The sequence below is a fragment of the Pseudorca crassidens genome, chromosome 11, assembly GCF_039906515.1.
Source record: "Pseudorca crassidens isolate mPseCra1 chromosome 11, mPseCra1.hap1, whole genome shotgun sequence".
Taxonomy (NCBI): Eukaryota; Metazoa; Chordata; class Mammalia; order Artiodactyla; family Delphinidae; genus Pseudorca; species Pseudorca crassidens.
The window spans coordinates 7,325,271-7,338,354 of record NC_090306.1 but is presented as its reverse complement, the minus strand read 5'-3'; the positions used below and the strand labels follow the sequence as shown (position 1 = coordinate 7,338,354).

The window sequence follows — 13,084 nt, the reverse complement described above, 5'->3', positions numbered from 1 at the left end:
TCATGATCAGGAAACATCGCTATTCCTGTACAATATATCTGCTTCTATCTTAAGGTTACCATGAATTTTCTAACTTTATTCAACTCTTTGTCAATTCTGTCCACCTCTATCAGAGCAAACGTACAGGATCTGATAGCATGCATATGCATTTTAACCCTTCTTTTCACCTTATTTTTTTCTGTATTTTGGTTTCAGCCCAATCTTCTGTTTTAATACATTTATATTAAGTCTCCTCAAATCATTTTTGGGAAAATAAGTCATACTATCCTAAACTATTCCTTATGGCACATGGTATGCATTTTCCTTACTTAATTCTCTCAGTTTAGGAGCAAGAAAAGAATATGTTATGAGCTGACAGGGGGGAAAAACCTGGAAAAAAATGAGATAAAAGGTTTTTTAAAGAAATATAAAATTCCTCAGCCAATGAAATGTGGGAATGAGGAATAATCCGTCTATATTAGGAGAAATCTCACACACACACACACACACACACACACACACACACACACACGCACACATAAAATGATCCAACCAAAAGAGTTTAAAAGGAGCTTAAATAAGAAAACTGAAAGGAAATCATGGACTTCCCTGGTGATGCAGTCGTTAAGAATCCACCTGCCAATGCAGGGGACCCGGGTTTGATCCCTGGTCCAGGAAGATCCCACATGCCACAGAGCAACTAAGCCTGTGCGCCACAACTACTGAGCCTGCACTCTATAGCCCGCGAGACACAACTACTGAGCCCGAGTGCCACAACTACTGAAGCCTGTGCACCTAGAGGCTGTGCTCCACAACAAGAAGTCACCACAATGAGAAGCCTGAGCACCGCAATGAAGAGTAGCCCCCACTCACCCGCGTGAAAGCCCGCGTAGCAACAAAGAACCAACGTACCAAAAATAAATGAATAAATTAATTTTTTAAAAAAAGAAAATCAAGAAAGAAAACCTTACAGACTTCCATTCTGAGATGAAAAAAGATTTGGTATGTCTTAAATAAGATTTCAATAACCAAAATTTACAGAATTAAAAGACAGTATTTATTAAATGCTCAACTATGTGCTAAGAATTATACACGTATTATAGCTTAGCTAATACTTACACATTAGACTAGCAAAGTAGGTATGGTTCTTTCCATTTTTTTACAAACACTCCTTTATGGCTTGCAGAAGGTGACCTGTCCAAAGACCATTTAAACAGTAAGTAATAAAATCAGAATTTGTATCAGTATCTGCTTACAAAGCCCATTTTGTCAAAGCTTACAAAGCCTATTTTGTCAAAAGTACTAGGGCTGCCTCTGTATACACATGTATATTATTAGATCCCCTACAGTTCAAATAAAGTAGGTCAGACATGGTCTCCAGTCACAAGATTAAAATGTAGTGAGCAATGCTATGACAAGTGTGCGCTAGAGCCTTGTCAGAGTGAAACAGAAAAAAGGCTGCATTTCTTCAGAGATAAAAACATAGCAATAATTATTCAGCATGGACAGATAAACTGAGATGAAAGGGGCAGGAGAAAATCCAAAGACACATTTTAGTGCCTATCTTTGTGCCAAAAGGAGTAATCATATCAGAATATTTTATAGAGAGATCAGTCTGTCAAGAACCAAGGAGTTTAATCTTGCAAAAAGTGAAAAAAAAAAGAGAATGACACATGTGGAGCTAGACATCAAGTCTAGATATGCAGACTGAAGTGAACCCATACAAAATGGAGTGAGCAGAAATAACTGACAAAAGAACAAACCATACTCCATGCTATTTCATTTCCAGTTCTGGTGTTTTTATTTTAGAAAGCACATTGAATTAAACAGGTTAGAGCTATTGCTTCCTTGTTCTGTGTACTTCTATCCTCCATTTGAAAAAACATACAGTCTTCATCCATTCTGTGAGATCAAAAGAACCTAGGGGGGAAACACACAGAGCTCACTTAAATCACAGTTTTAAACAGTCTTTATAATTAGGATGAGAAAAAAGAAAAGGAAAATAAGAAAATTAACTAATGTGACAATAAAAAAATACAAAATGTCTAGATTGCCAAAAAGAATCATAACCCTTTTTGTAATTACCACATTTCATCTTGGTGATCTCAGCTGACAAAGGTATACTAAGGTATATCGTTCATTAAAAATTAACGGCTTAAACCTGTAACAGGTTTAAAAGAGCAACCTTACTTCCCAGATTTACTTGATTCTTCTTCAGGAGAAACTATTCTTATTTCCTGAAATTTCTTCTCTCTAGAATCAACAATTCAATTTATAGGTCCATTATTTTATCTACTTTTTCAAGATGCTGCCAACACAAAAGCCAAAACTTTGGTCTTCATCACTGGAGTTTTGGGAGACTTATTTCAGTTAGACATCCATGTAAGCATACTTTCCTAGTGATTGATTTAAACTGTACTATAGAGATAATTTATATTTTACAAAAGTCAACCCAATTTTAGACACTGAATTTCATATTAAAAAATACAATCATATAAAAGATGTGTCAGCAATATTACTCCTTGAAAACCCTACAATATAGACAATTGTGTTTTATTTTAGCACCAAGAGGAAAAAATTGAGGTAAGAACATTTTTTCTAAAACATCACAGAAAGTTATTGTAACAAAATCCCTGAACAAACGAAACTAAACTTAAATGCTCTTACTCTAGTGCTCAAGACATTTTCAATAAATTATATAATGAGCAATAAATTTTGGTTCAGATTAAGATTCAAGCTTCTTTCAGTTCTAAAGCACTGACATCTCCATATAATAACCAAAATTTGTGACAAAACTCTTTTTAAAAGTTTAGAAATTTTAACCGTATTAACTGAGGCATGTATTCTTGTGTTCCATACTAATATATGTAAAACTGTATTTAGCATTAAACAACTTTTTAATAGAAGGTGACTTCTTTTTATACTATTAAAAAAAAAAACAGAATTCACCATGTATTTAAACAATAATATCAGTTACTCTAGCTTCATGTTACGATAAATCCTTTATTCCAAGTAAGTCCATTTAACTATCTACTTCCCCTTGCTAACCTGTCAGAAAAAAAAAATTCAGAATATAATGTTTTACCTTTGTTGCAGATTGATTCATTATCCAGAATAGAAATAAAGGTAGGCCAGAGGAGAGGTAGAGGATTAGTGGTATAATAGATCTAAGAGATCCACTTCTCTTCTCTCTTGACCAGAAATTGCAAAGAACCTCTTTGCATCTTCTCTTAACAAGGGACACTTTTTTATTCTCAAACCCTGTAAATGATGTACTCATTAATTCTATGTACAAACCACCTAAAATGGCTGCCCACAGCTTGCCTTAGTATCCTAACCACAAGCCCAAACAGTGACAACTTTCTTTCTAACTCACAGCGGTCTCATTGCAGAGCACTTCACTTATTCAGTACTACAGCAGATTTTGAAGAATGCACGCCACATAATGCAAAGAGCACCATATTGGCAGTTAGGACACTTCAGATGTAGTCCTGGCTCTGTAATCTTAGTTACTAACTTCTCTGAACGTCAGTTTCTTTACCAGTAAATCCAAGATTATAGTATACTACCTCTAAGCTTTCCACTTTAAAAATTCTAAACTTCTATGGTAGGCCTCTGTAGGCCAGCAGCTGAATCTGTTATTACAGATACTATAGTAAAACAAGTAGTTGAATGAATAAACGGATCTGCAACTTATTAAAAGAATGGAAAATTACAGTCTTTAAATCTAGGGACTTCAAAATATCACTTCATTTCTTTTATTCAGCCTCATCAAATTCTAAAATGTAGAAAATCACAGCACTGGTACTGATGCCCATGTCTGAAGGCAGCTGTTGATGGAAAGGAAACAGACCTATTTACCAGAGAGAACACAAATGAAAATGGGGACACACACACACACAGAGGAATAGGTAGGCAGAGACAAAAAATGACAACATTGGAAAAATAAAATCCCGAGGGACTGAATGACTAAAGAGAGAGATACCAAACCAGGAAAGCAGAAGCACAACTGAAGAAACAGTAAGAGAAGAAGGGCAGAGACAGATAAGCAAGACAGAAAGGTGAATATGCAGAACGGAACTGATGGGCAGGTACAGTGACAAAGAAATGGGACTAGAAAGGAAAGAGATAGCCAGAAGAAAAGGTCATTTTTACCACAAAATATTGTCAAATTACATACTTCTGTAGTTATCCCCCCAGTGCTCACACTAAAAAGGGGACACTTTCATTTTTACAAAATGATTAACAATGCATATTTCATTTATCTTGCAGATTTTTTTAAAAAAATCACATTTACTGTGAGATAGCATAATTTTTGCCATCATTAAGGTCTACATATTGGATATGATAATAACTCTTTCACAATGTATATCAAATCATCATCTTACAATTTTATCTGTCAGTTATACCTCAATAAAGCTGGGGGGAAAAAAAAAGGTTTCACACGCATCAATATACTGGAAATCCCTAATTTTACATATTGTTCATTTTTTTCCCAAATTAAAGAATGACAGTACCCCAGTTAGGACAAATTCATCCTACGTCAAGAATTTACAGGCATTCGTGATTACACACCACAGTGACTTACAGGACACTGGTATCATATTGAAAACACATTCTTGAAATTAACTTACCATTTAAGAGTCAAGATCAGGGATCGTAGTCCTGTTTCCATTTTTGCCCCCTTTGCTTGTCGTGGTATGTCATGCTCTATCTCTTCTCCTATGCCGATTTTGTCAGTAGCCATCAATCTGAAGAATTCTTTCTTCTGCTGCCACCTACCAGTTTATTTCTCTGCTGCAGCAGAAGAGTATATAGAAAAAGTTCTTGCTTACTATTCATATTAAACAGAAAAATTCCTTAACATTTCATATTTTCACATGTGTATGAAGTTCCTGTTTCCCCGAAACCTCCCCTCCAAGTTAAAACAACAAAAATCCCAATCACAGAAGATCAAAACACGTATGATCAATGTTCATGCTAAGCTGGAGGAGGGGGGAGCTGGAAAGATTTAGACACTCAGCAGCTGCCACCTCAAGGAGCCATTCCTTTTCTGTTACTTTCCTTCTGCACCTGTCCCTACAAATAATAAATGCATAACTTAAAATTTTAACTAGGTAGTGAACTCCTCCAAATTTTAAGTTCAGAGACTACCAAAAGACTTGTGGAAGATGCAGCAATAAAGGAGTTTTTAAAAGTAATTCTAGAAACTAAGGGTGTTAGGCGCTTTACCTGCTTGAGTTTTCATGTTCTGGACTGCTTATTGCCCAATGGCTCTGAATACATTAAAACACGAACACATACGCCACCTACATTTAAAATAGGGTAGCATTTGTATGCCCGTATAAGCAATGGGTATATTTTTTGCAAAAGAGTAGTAATTTCATTAGGTCCTTTTAAAAGGACTGACCACAAATGCACATTTCCTCAAACTGTATACATACATAAAAGAATTAAGGGCAAAAAAGCGAGAGTGACAAAGATAATAGCGGTTGTAGAACTGGAAATTAATACCACATAAATGTTTTGTTTTTTAATATCCTGAGATTCATTTTTATTCCCAGTCTCTTTATTATTGAGGTCTAAGTTTCAAATTTATTCTTTATTCGCTACTAAAGAACAATATGCTAGAATGAGCTAGTGATAATGATGAACTAGTAATAATAGCTTTTGTTCCACCCTCCCACTACCTTTACCCCAAAATAAAAACTTATTTTGTGAACTTAAAAAATAAAACAAACACTGACATAAGCACCAAAGGCTAGTCAACAGTGGCACTGCCGTGACATTGTTTCTACTTTCTCATTCCTTCCCCCATCTCAAGCCCCACCCTTTGACCTCTGATTATGGGATGAGCCTGAGCAGAAGAGTTGGTGATGTCAGGACTGCGCCGTTCCCACGGATGCTCCTAGAGGCCTGCTGTGCTTCTGGGAACTGGGGCACAGGGATGGCTGTCTGACTGAAACCTAAAACAACAACAATTCACCCCACCCCTCATGTTCCCAAACCCCACAGTAGCAGCCAGGTATATATACTATATAAGGACCATCTAATATAGTTTGAATATGGTGAAATCTGAAAGCAAGATCATTTTTAACGTGGCAGTGATCTTGGGGGGTGGGGGGGGGCAGCGGAATGGAGGTTCATAAATCCTCCACATCCCATGCAACCACAGACTGCACACATGCTAATGCTAGCCATTCTCATTAGCAAGAGAACAAGATCCTTCCATATGTCATAAATTACTGCAGGAGTGCAGCCAGGATTCCTCTGTTGGTAAATTTCAGTTCAAGACATAAATATTTTTATCTTAAGATGCTTAGGGGAATGACTGTCCCTACCTCATATGAGTGAACTGAAGCACAAAACAAGTTTATGACTTATTTTATGCCTTCAGCTGTAGAAACAGCATTACAAGCCAGGATTTCCTATTCCCTAACTAGTGAGTTACTAGACTTCCAGCCTGCTTGGATAGGGCATCCAAAGAGAATATATCTTGAAAAGGTCTTGACTACTGACACTGAAATTCTACCTTATCAGAAAGAGGATTATCTCCCATAATGATAATAACTCATATTAGAGCTAAAACTTTGGAAAGGACAGGAAAAAGGAGGAAAAGGGTAGGGGGACTGGGGCAGACAGGAAAGGATAGTAGTATTAACAGGAAGGCTATTAAAATGGATAAGTTGTATTCCTGTTCCTGCCATTAACTTTGTTTTATGGGCTTGATTAATCTGCTCCAAGATCTTGTGCTTCAGAAATGCCCTCCAATCTGTTCAAACCTATAACTTTTCAATATTTAAACCATTACTTAATGATAATCTCGAATGGCTGACATCTCTCTCTTTGTTAGAATTAGTGCATCAGAAATGCTAAAATCATTAATTCTGAAATCACGCTGCTCCTGAAATAACTGAAATGCTATTACCTTTTGTCTCATTACCTTTCACTTTTATAATGAAGCCACAGAAAGAGAAGCACTACTAAGGTCAACTGAAGGCTATGTTGAGTTTTTACCATATATATAACCTAGAACCTAATTTTACCTTTTCAAAACTCTAGTTTTCCATACCTGTCCACTCCTAATTGATGTCTTTATACTGTGAGCTCACTGTGTATTCGGAACACCAACCCCTGAAAAAGCTTAAGCCAGAGTAGCACAATGGAAGAAACACACAAACCCAAAACAAAAACAAAGCTAAAAAAGTCACACTCTGAAATTATTATAGACATATATGCAAGGAATGGAGATATCTAAATGGCTAAAACAAATCCCCAAAGAAAGTCCTGGGTTCATCCCAACCAGTTCAAACTTTACCCCCAAAACTTTTTCTATAACCAAATTATTTGCTAGATATGTTTATACATTGTTTTTTGAAATCCAAGTTATATTACAAACCCATTGGTGCCTTCAAAGTACATAAAAGAAAGGAAATTTTAAAAAGAAAGTAAAGTTAGCCTTGTGATGAAAAAAAGGAGAAAGAATCAAATTACCTGCCAGCAGGCTGGGGCTGTGCCTGAATCCAAACCGCTGCATTTACCATTCATTCTACAGCTGCATTATTGGGGGAAGGGGAGTTTAGAAGGGCACTGACCCCGAAAGTTCTCAATACTTCTCACTCATCATCAGGAAGGGGGAAGAAGGAAAGTTTTTTCTCTGGGTATTTTTTTGTTTGTTTGTTTTTGTTTTTTTGTCTCCTGAAAAGGCTGGCAAAGAACAGTAATAGTGCAAGCAGTTAGAATATTTCTTTAAAAACAATTTTAAAAATGCAAAACATTAAGGAATTTAAAACACCACATTTTCGTTAATATAGAAAGAATTTTCACTAGAGTTAGGCAGCCACCCCAAAACAGCATGGCAAAAGGGCATTGGTATAAAGGAAATAAAATACCACACAAAAATCCAAAACAAAACTAAAAACATTTCAAATTAAACCTGGAAGACTAGAAGATTCCAACAGCAGATTTCTGTCCACTACTGAAACATTCCAAAATCCAAGCTTCAAAGGCGCCTAAATGTATCTTAAATGAAATTTTGTTTTGTTTGGTTTAAGAAAAAAAAAAGAAAGAAAGCAGTGAACCTGGTTATAAATCCTGCAATATATTACATTTAAAAATATCCTAGTACGACAGAAACAAATTATAAAAGAAATTAAACAAACAAACAAACAAATAAAAACAGTAGCAGCAGAGGTTACCTGTCTGAGCACCTACATTTTCTTAGGAGGGGATCGTGTCTCACCAGCCATATAGCCCATAAACCTTCTCAAAAAGAGTGAGCCAGGAGAAAAATGTAACACAAGATTTGATTTCACAATGTCTCTAAGTGCCCCAGACCCCAGACTGGGGACTCACTGAATGAAGAGAATTTCTTTTTCCTTTGTTTTCTTCTTGAGAAAAAGAAGAGATGATCTTGAAAGTCAATTACTTCTTTCAATGCCTTCGATACCTTTTCAAAAGTCTGATAAAGCACTTGATGAAAGCAAGTCTCTTGATGGATTTTTCTAATGTTCCAGGGTATTTTCTTATTTGATAGCATATACAGAAATACTTCAAAGTTCAGTGGAGTTAAAGCCAACAGAAATGACCAATCAAAAGAAAATAACTATTAAGAATTTTAAATGGAATAGTTCATATTTGTGTGTTTATGTATATACATAGTCCACTTTTCATCATGGGTGACATAAAAACAATATCAGAAAGAATTACTTTTAAATACAATTCAGAATTACAATTTTAACAATGTACAATACTTTTACAATAATCAGATTTTTGCATGATAAAATAACTATACATATTTGATAAATACATATTTTTACCTCTCATAATAGCAATAAAGATCTTAAGAAAGTTACTCAACAATAGGAAAATATATTTAACTTTCACTTAAATATCTGGGCTGTTTTATTTGGGTTCTTCCAGTATGGTTTGCTCTTATTCTTTACCTTACTTTTTGAAGGAATTCAAGAGGATATTCATGTTTTTAAACTCTAAGATGTCCATTCAGTGTACGATCGAGAAATAGGTTGGTAAGGCTATGTTTTAACATAGTGTGAATGCACAAAAGATGGGCAGTGAGTAAAACTAACAGTGAAATAATCTCAGATATTTCTTCTAATGTACTTGGTTAATTTGATAATTTTTTTAAAAGGCTACCTACATTTTTCCTGGTGCCTTATCCCACCCAACAGAAACCTTGAGTTTTTCATCAAATAGACAGGGTGTTCTATTTGTGTTTTAAAATTCACTAATCTATATACATGTGACATGTAACTATTCAAAGTATATGTATCATAATCTATGTGGCAACCAGATGGTCTCTACACACATATGAATGATGATTTAATTAAGCGATTCCTTCTCCCTTGTTTATTTCTCTATCCCGAATAGTGTGCATCTTCCAAAGTATGGTCATTTAGTAAAAGAAGTACCAAGTGAGCCAGAGGTACTTATATACTCCACGATATGTCGCACAATAACCCTGTACAAGTCAAATTCTTTTAGATGAGATGAGAATATCCTAAAATAAATTAGAAAGTCCTCTTATGTATCTTTTTCTAAGGTGAAATGAGACACTGCACAGATCAGAGGTACTATTCTATTTGTCAACAATCAACCTTTCACTCCATTTTAATATTATTTAATTCTATGGAAAAAACACGTTTTATTACATTCCTTTTTTAAAATGGGGGAAAAACTGTACAAGTAAGCATGATCAAACCTCTGTTAGAGCTGGTTAATACTGATCTTATTGCCTCGAAGTCTCTCTAGTAGTGTCCAAGAAATTATGTTTAATGTCCATCTGAAGGAAAAAAGCACTGGAGAGGCAAGAAACGACTCGGGTAAAAAGCTTCAGAGGATTGTAGGGAGATGGAACTTGCCGCTTAAAAAAATTACGTTGAGCTCTGGTGCATCTCCATTTCTTAACACGCCTTCCAAACCATTCACTGGGATAGTTTTACCCATGTTTAAAGGCTCATATTATATGCAGTTTGGGGGCTTTTATAAATTCAGAAATAAAGTAATATAAAGAGTAGAATATTGAAGGCTTCAGAGTAGGGCTATAAGAGACTCAATACTGCTAAATAAGTCCCCAAACAAAAACGGTCAGTCCACCCCAACCCAAAACCTATGTGTAATAGGAGAAAATGCACAGCAAGAAGCAGAGGAAAAGCATGTAGCCTGGAATAAATCATACACTGAACAGTCTAGAACCAAAGAAAAAAAGCAAACAACATACATATACACAAAAGCCTAAGCAGCAGCTATTCTCCTCATGTCTTTAGGTGAGTACCTCTACCAGTAGATTATTGTTATGAAAACGACTCAGTTGTTTTTTTTTTAAAGTAAAAAACTGTTTCCCATCATGCTCCATTTTCTAGAATCTTTCCTTTTTGATTGGTTGGTGTAAACAAAAAGCAAAGCACATAAACATGCAAGCGTGCACGTGCGTGCACACACACGCACGCGCACACACACACCCTCCTAAAATGTGAAAAATGCAGATATATAACGCTGGTATTAGAAATCACTTCAACTTTATACTTAGGAACTTATAGACCCTTGATTTGCCCCCCAAAAATATTCTTCCTTGTCCTTATTCTTTAAATGCCCAACCACCAAAAGAAAAAAGGAAAAAAATAAAAGGCTTTAAATGCACATGTTTCAAGTCAGTGTCTTGTTAACAAAAAAGGTAGCATTTTCTTCACTTTGGCCATTGTTAAAGATGCAGGCATAGATCAGGGAATGTTAAGACTAGCATGTATTTAAAAAAAAAATGCAACATTAACAGAGCATATATCTTTCAAAAAAGGCTAAAACACTAACAAATACAAGTCAATGCACATATTTTTAACTAGTGCAATTTTATCTACAATGGAGTAAATGTTATTTTGTGTGCCAGACATTGCAATACTGTTCATTTCCCTTTTATCATGCAAACATGCCAACTTTATCATTAAAAAAAATCTTTATTGGGTCACATTCACGTTGCCCTCCCACCCAAATTAAGGGGGAAAAAGTCAGTAACAGAGCTCCTCAAGATCTCATAACTATGAACATAAAGCTCCTAGATAATAGTGTATAGGCTGAATTTTCAGATGTGTATAAAAAAATTATAATTTAGGTAGATGTCTTCCTCACGGATTACAACACAATGTTAAGTACACTACTCTGAAATTTGTACCAACCGTACAAAAACAAAAGCAAGAGACCATGAAAATATTATGTTCTTCATGGCCTGAGAGCCTACACGTTTCTCTGAGTAATGTAAAACTACGAGAGCCTGACATTTTTCTGTATCTCACCTCTTCTGCCTCTCTATCTGTAGGATTTGTAAATCAAAGTCAGTAACATCTTAGTAGCAAGGGTCTCGTCTATCTCCCCATTCTTCCTTCCTAACTAATCCTACTCAATTTTCTCTCATCTCTCTGAGCATTTTCCATGAACAGCATTGCAAGTTGGTTTAAAAAAAAAAGAAAAAGAAAAAGAAGAAAGAAAGAAAAAAAGGAAAGAAGAAAAAGAAAGTTTTACAAGGGTTTTGTTGGTTAATTATTTACTGGTGGAATCACTCCACCAGGAGTTTGATTTCATTGGCTAGCAGTTGGTTCATGTTGAATAGGCCCCCCGGGAGCTTGGTGAGCAGCTCTCGCTCCGTGGTTTCAGGGTCGCTGTCAACAGAGCTGGAACTTGCGCTCATGTTGTCGACAGCAGTGTTGGCTGCGGGACCCAGCTCCGGCTCACTAGTCTCACTGGCCGTGGACACCACGGAGAGCAGGGACATACGCCGGGTGAGCCGGCCAGAGGGCAGAAGGGAGGCGGCATAGTCCGCTATGATACCAGCTACATCTAGATTACAAGCCTTATCAAAGGCTATGAAACCTACATTTGCATTGGCCTCGCAGACACAGAAGGAGCCGTCGTCTTTCGTCAACAGGTCAATGCCACACACATCCATTCCCAGGATATTAGACACCTGGATAGCTAGCTGTTTCCCTTGTTCACTCAATGAGCACATCATCCCGACACCACCTGGCAAAAGAGAAATAAGAAGTTACCCAAATGACAAAATTTTGGAGTAAAACTAAAGCTGACCTTAAAGTTAGCCTCTAAGGCTAAACCTCTCTTCTAAATCAGTAGAATAGCAAAAGTGTTATTCTAGTGTAAAACTGGGACTCTGAAGTCTAAGATTCTTTCATTAGGGAATCCCCTTCCAACGCAGTCTCTCGACAAATTCATGACTTTGTACTTTTTCCATATGCTATTTTTTTCTGAAGACATTAAACTTTCACTGAAGCCTATCTTACTTGCAATCACATGGAACTTTTGCATAAATACAGTTAAACCACTTAATGTTGTTATTGGTTTTTATCAGTTTCAGATTTTGATTTGTAAAAATAGAGATGCATAACAAGGACAGAGGACAGAATCTAGGAACATGCTTTTCTTCCTCCACAGTCCCAATTCTAATCTCTTTGCTGTTCCTAAGCCAAAAGTATTCTGGGGTTTCAGGTAGCTGGAGGAGTGTATGTGAAGTCTTCGCTGGTATCTGAGAGAAAAGAATTAGAACTAGTTGGAGACAGTTTCAAGACTAGAAAGGACTAGATAAGGACTAGAAAGCAAAAGAATTTGGACAAAACCTTGGCTTAAGGAGCTCAACAGGAGGAAGGCTGACATCAGTACTATGTAAGTATGCCTGACCCAAAGAGACCAAAGGTAAAGGCACATATGACCAGAGTCCCCCTTACCACTGTGGCTGGAAGAGTACGGGGAGGGGAGTGCAGGAAGGAGGGGACTGGCACACTAGCCAATGAATTAAATGACACTGCTTCTCAGCATCCATAGTACTGAGGCCATCTGGAATGTTCCAAATAACCAGAGCAGAGCTCTGATGTGACGTGACAATAACAAATAACAAGCTGTCTATGACCTGAATGAAAGAAATAAGAGCACAAATTCAAGTTTAGCACAAAAAGACTCTCTGAACTAACACAAAAACATGATTACCCAACTTAAAAGTTTCAACAGAGAAACTGAAGGAGAGTTGCTTTTGTGAGTCTAACTTATAACTTGGAAAATCTACTGTGAGAAATATTTTGAAGCACAT

General features: G+C 36.3%; 1 protein-coding gene across 8 annotated transcripts in view; it reads right to left on the bottom strand.

Moving 5' to 3' along the window:
* Window positions 1-1,756: 1,756 nt before the first annotated feature.
* The window catches only part of RIMKLB (ribosomal modification protein rimK like family member B), a 53,255-nt gene continuing 41,927 nt past the window's right edge, over window positions 1,757-13,084 (bottom strand). For 3 of the 8 annotated variants that reach the window (XM_067695657.1, XM_067695658.1, XM_067695656.1), the window contains 3 exons: window positions 4,614-12,009; window positions 3,065-3,240; window positions 1,757-1,899 (listed from right to left, as the gene is read on the bottom strand). In XM_067695657.1, the coding sequence (XP_067551758.1) occupies window positions 11,546-12,009 (464 nt within the window). In that variant the 3' untranslated portion in view covers window positions 1,757-1,899; window positions 3,065-3,240; window positions 4,614-11,545. The remainder of the gene's footprint in view (window positions 1,900-3,064; window positions 3,241-4,613; window positions 12,010-13,084) is intronic. The other 5 variants (XM_067695655.1, XM_067695652.1, XM_067695653.1 and 2 more) reach the window with 5 other exon arrangements.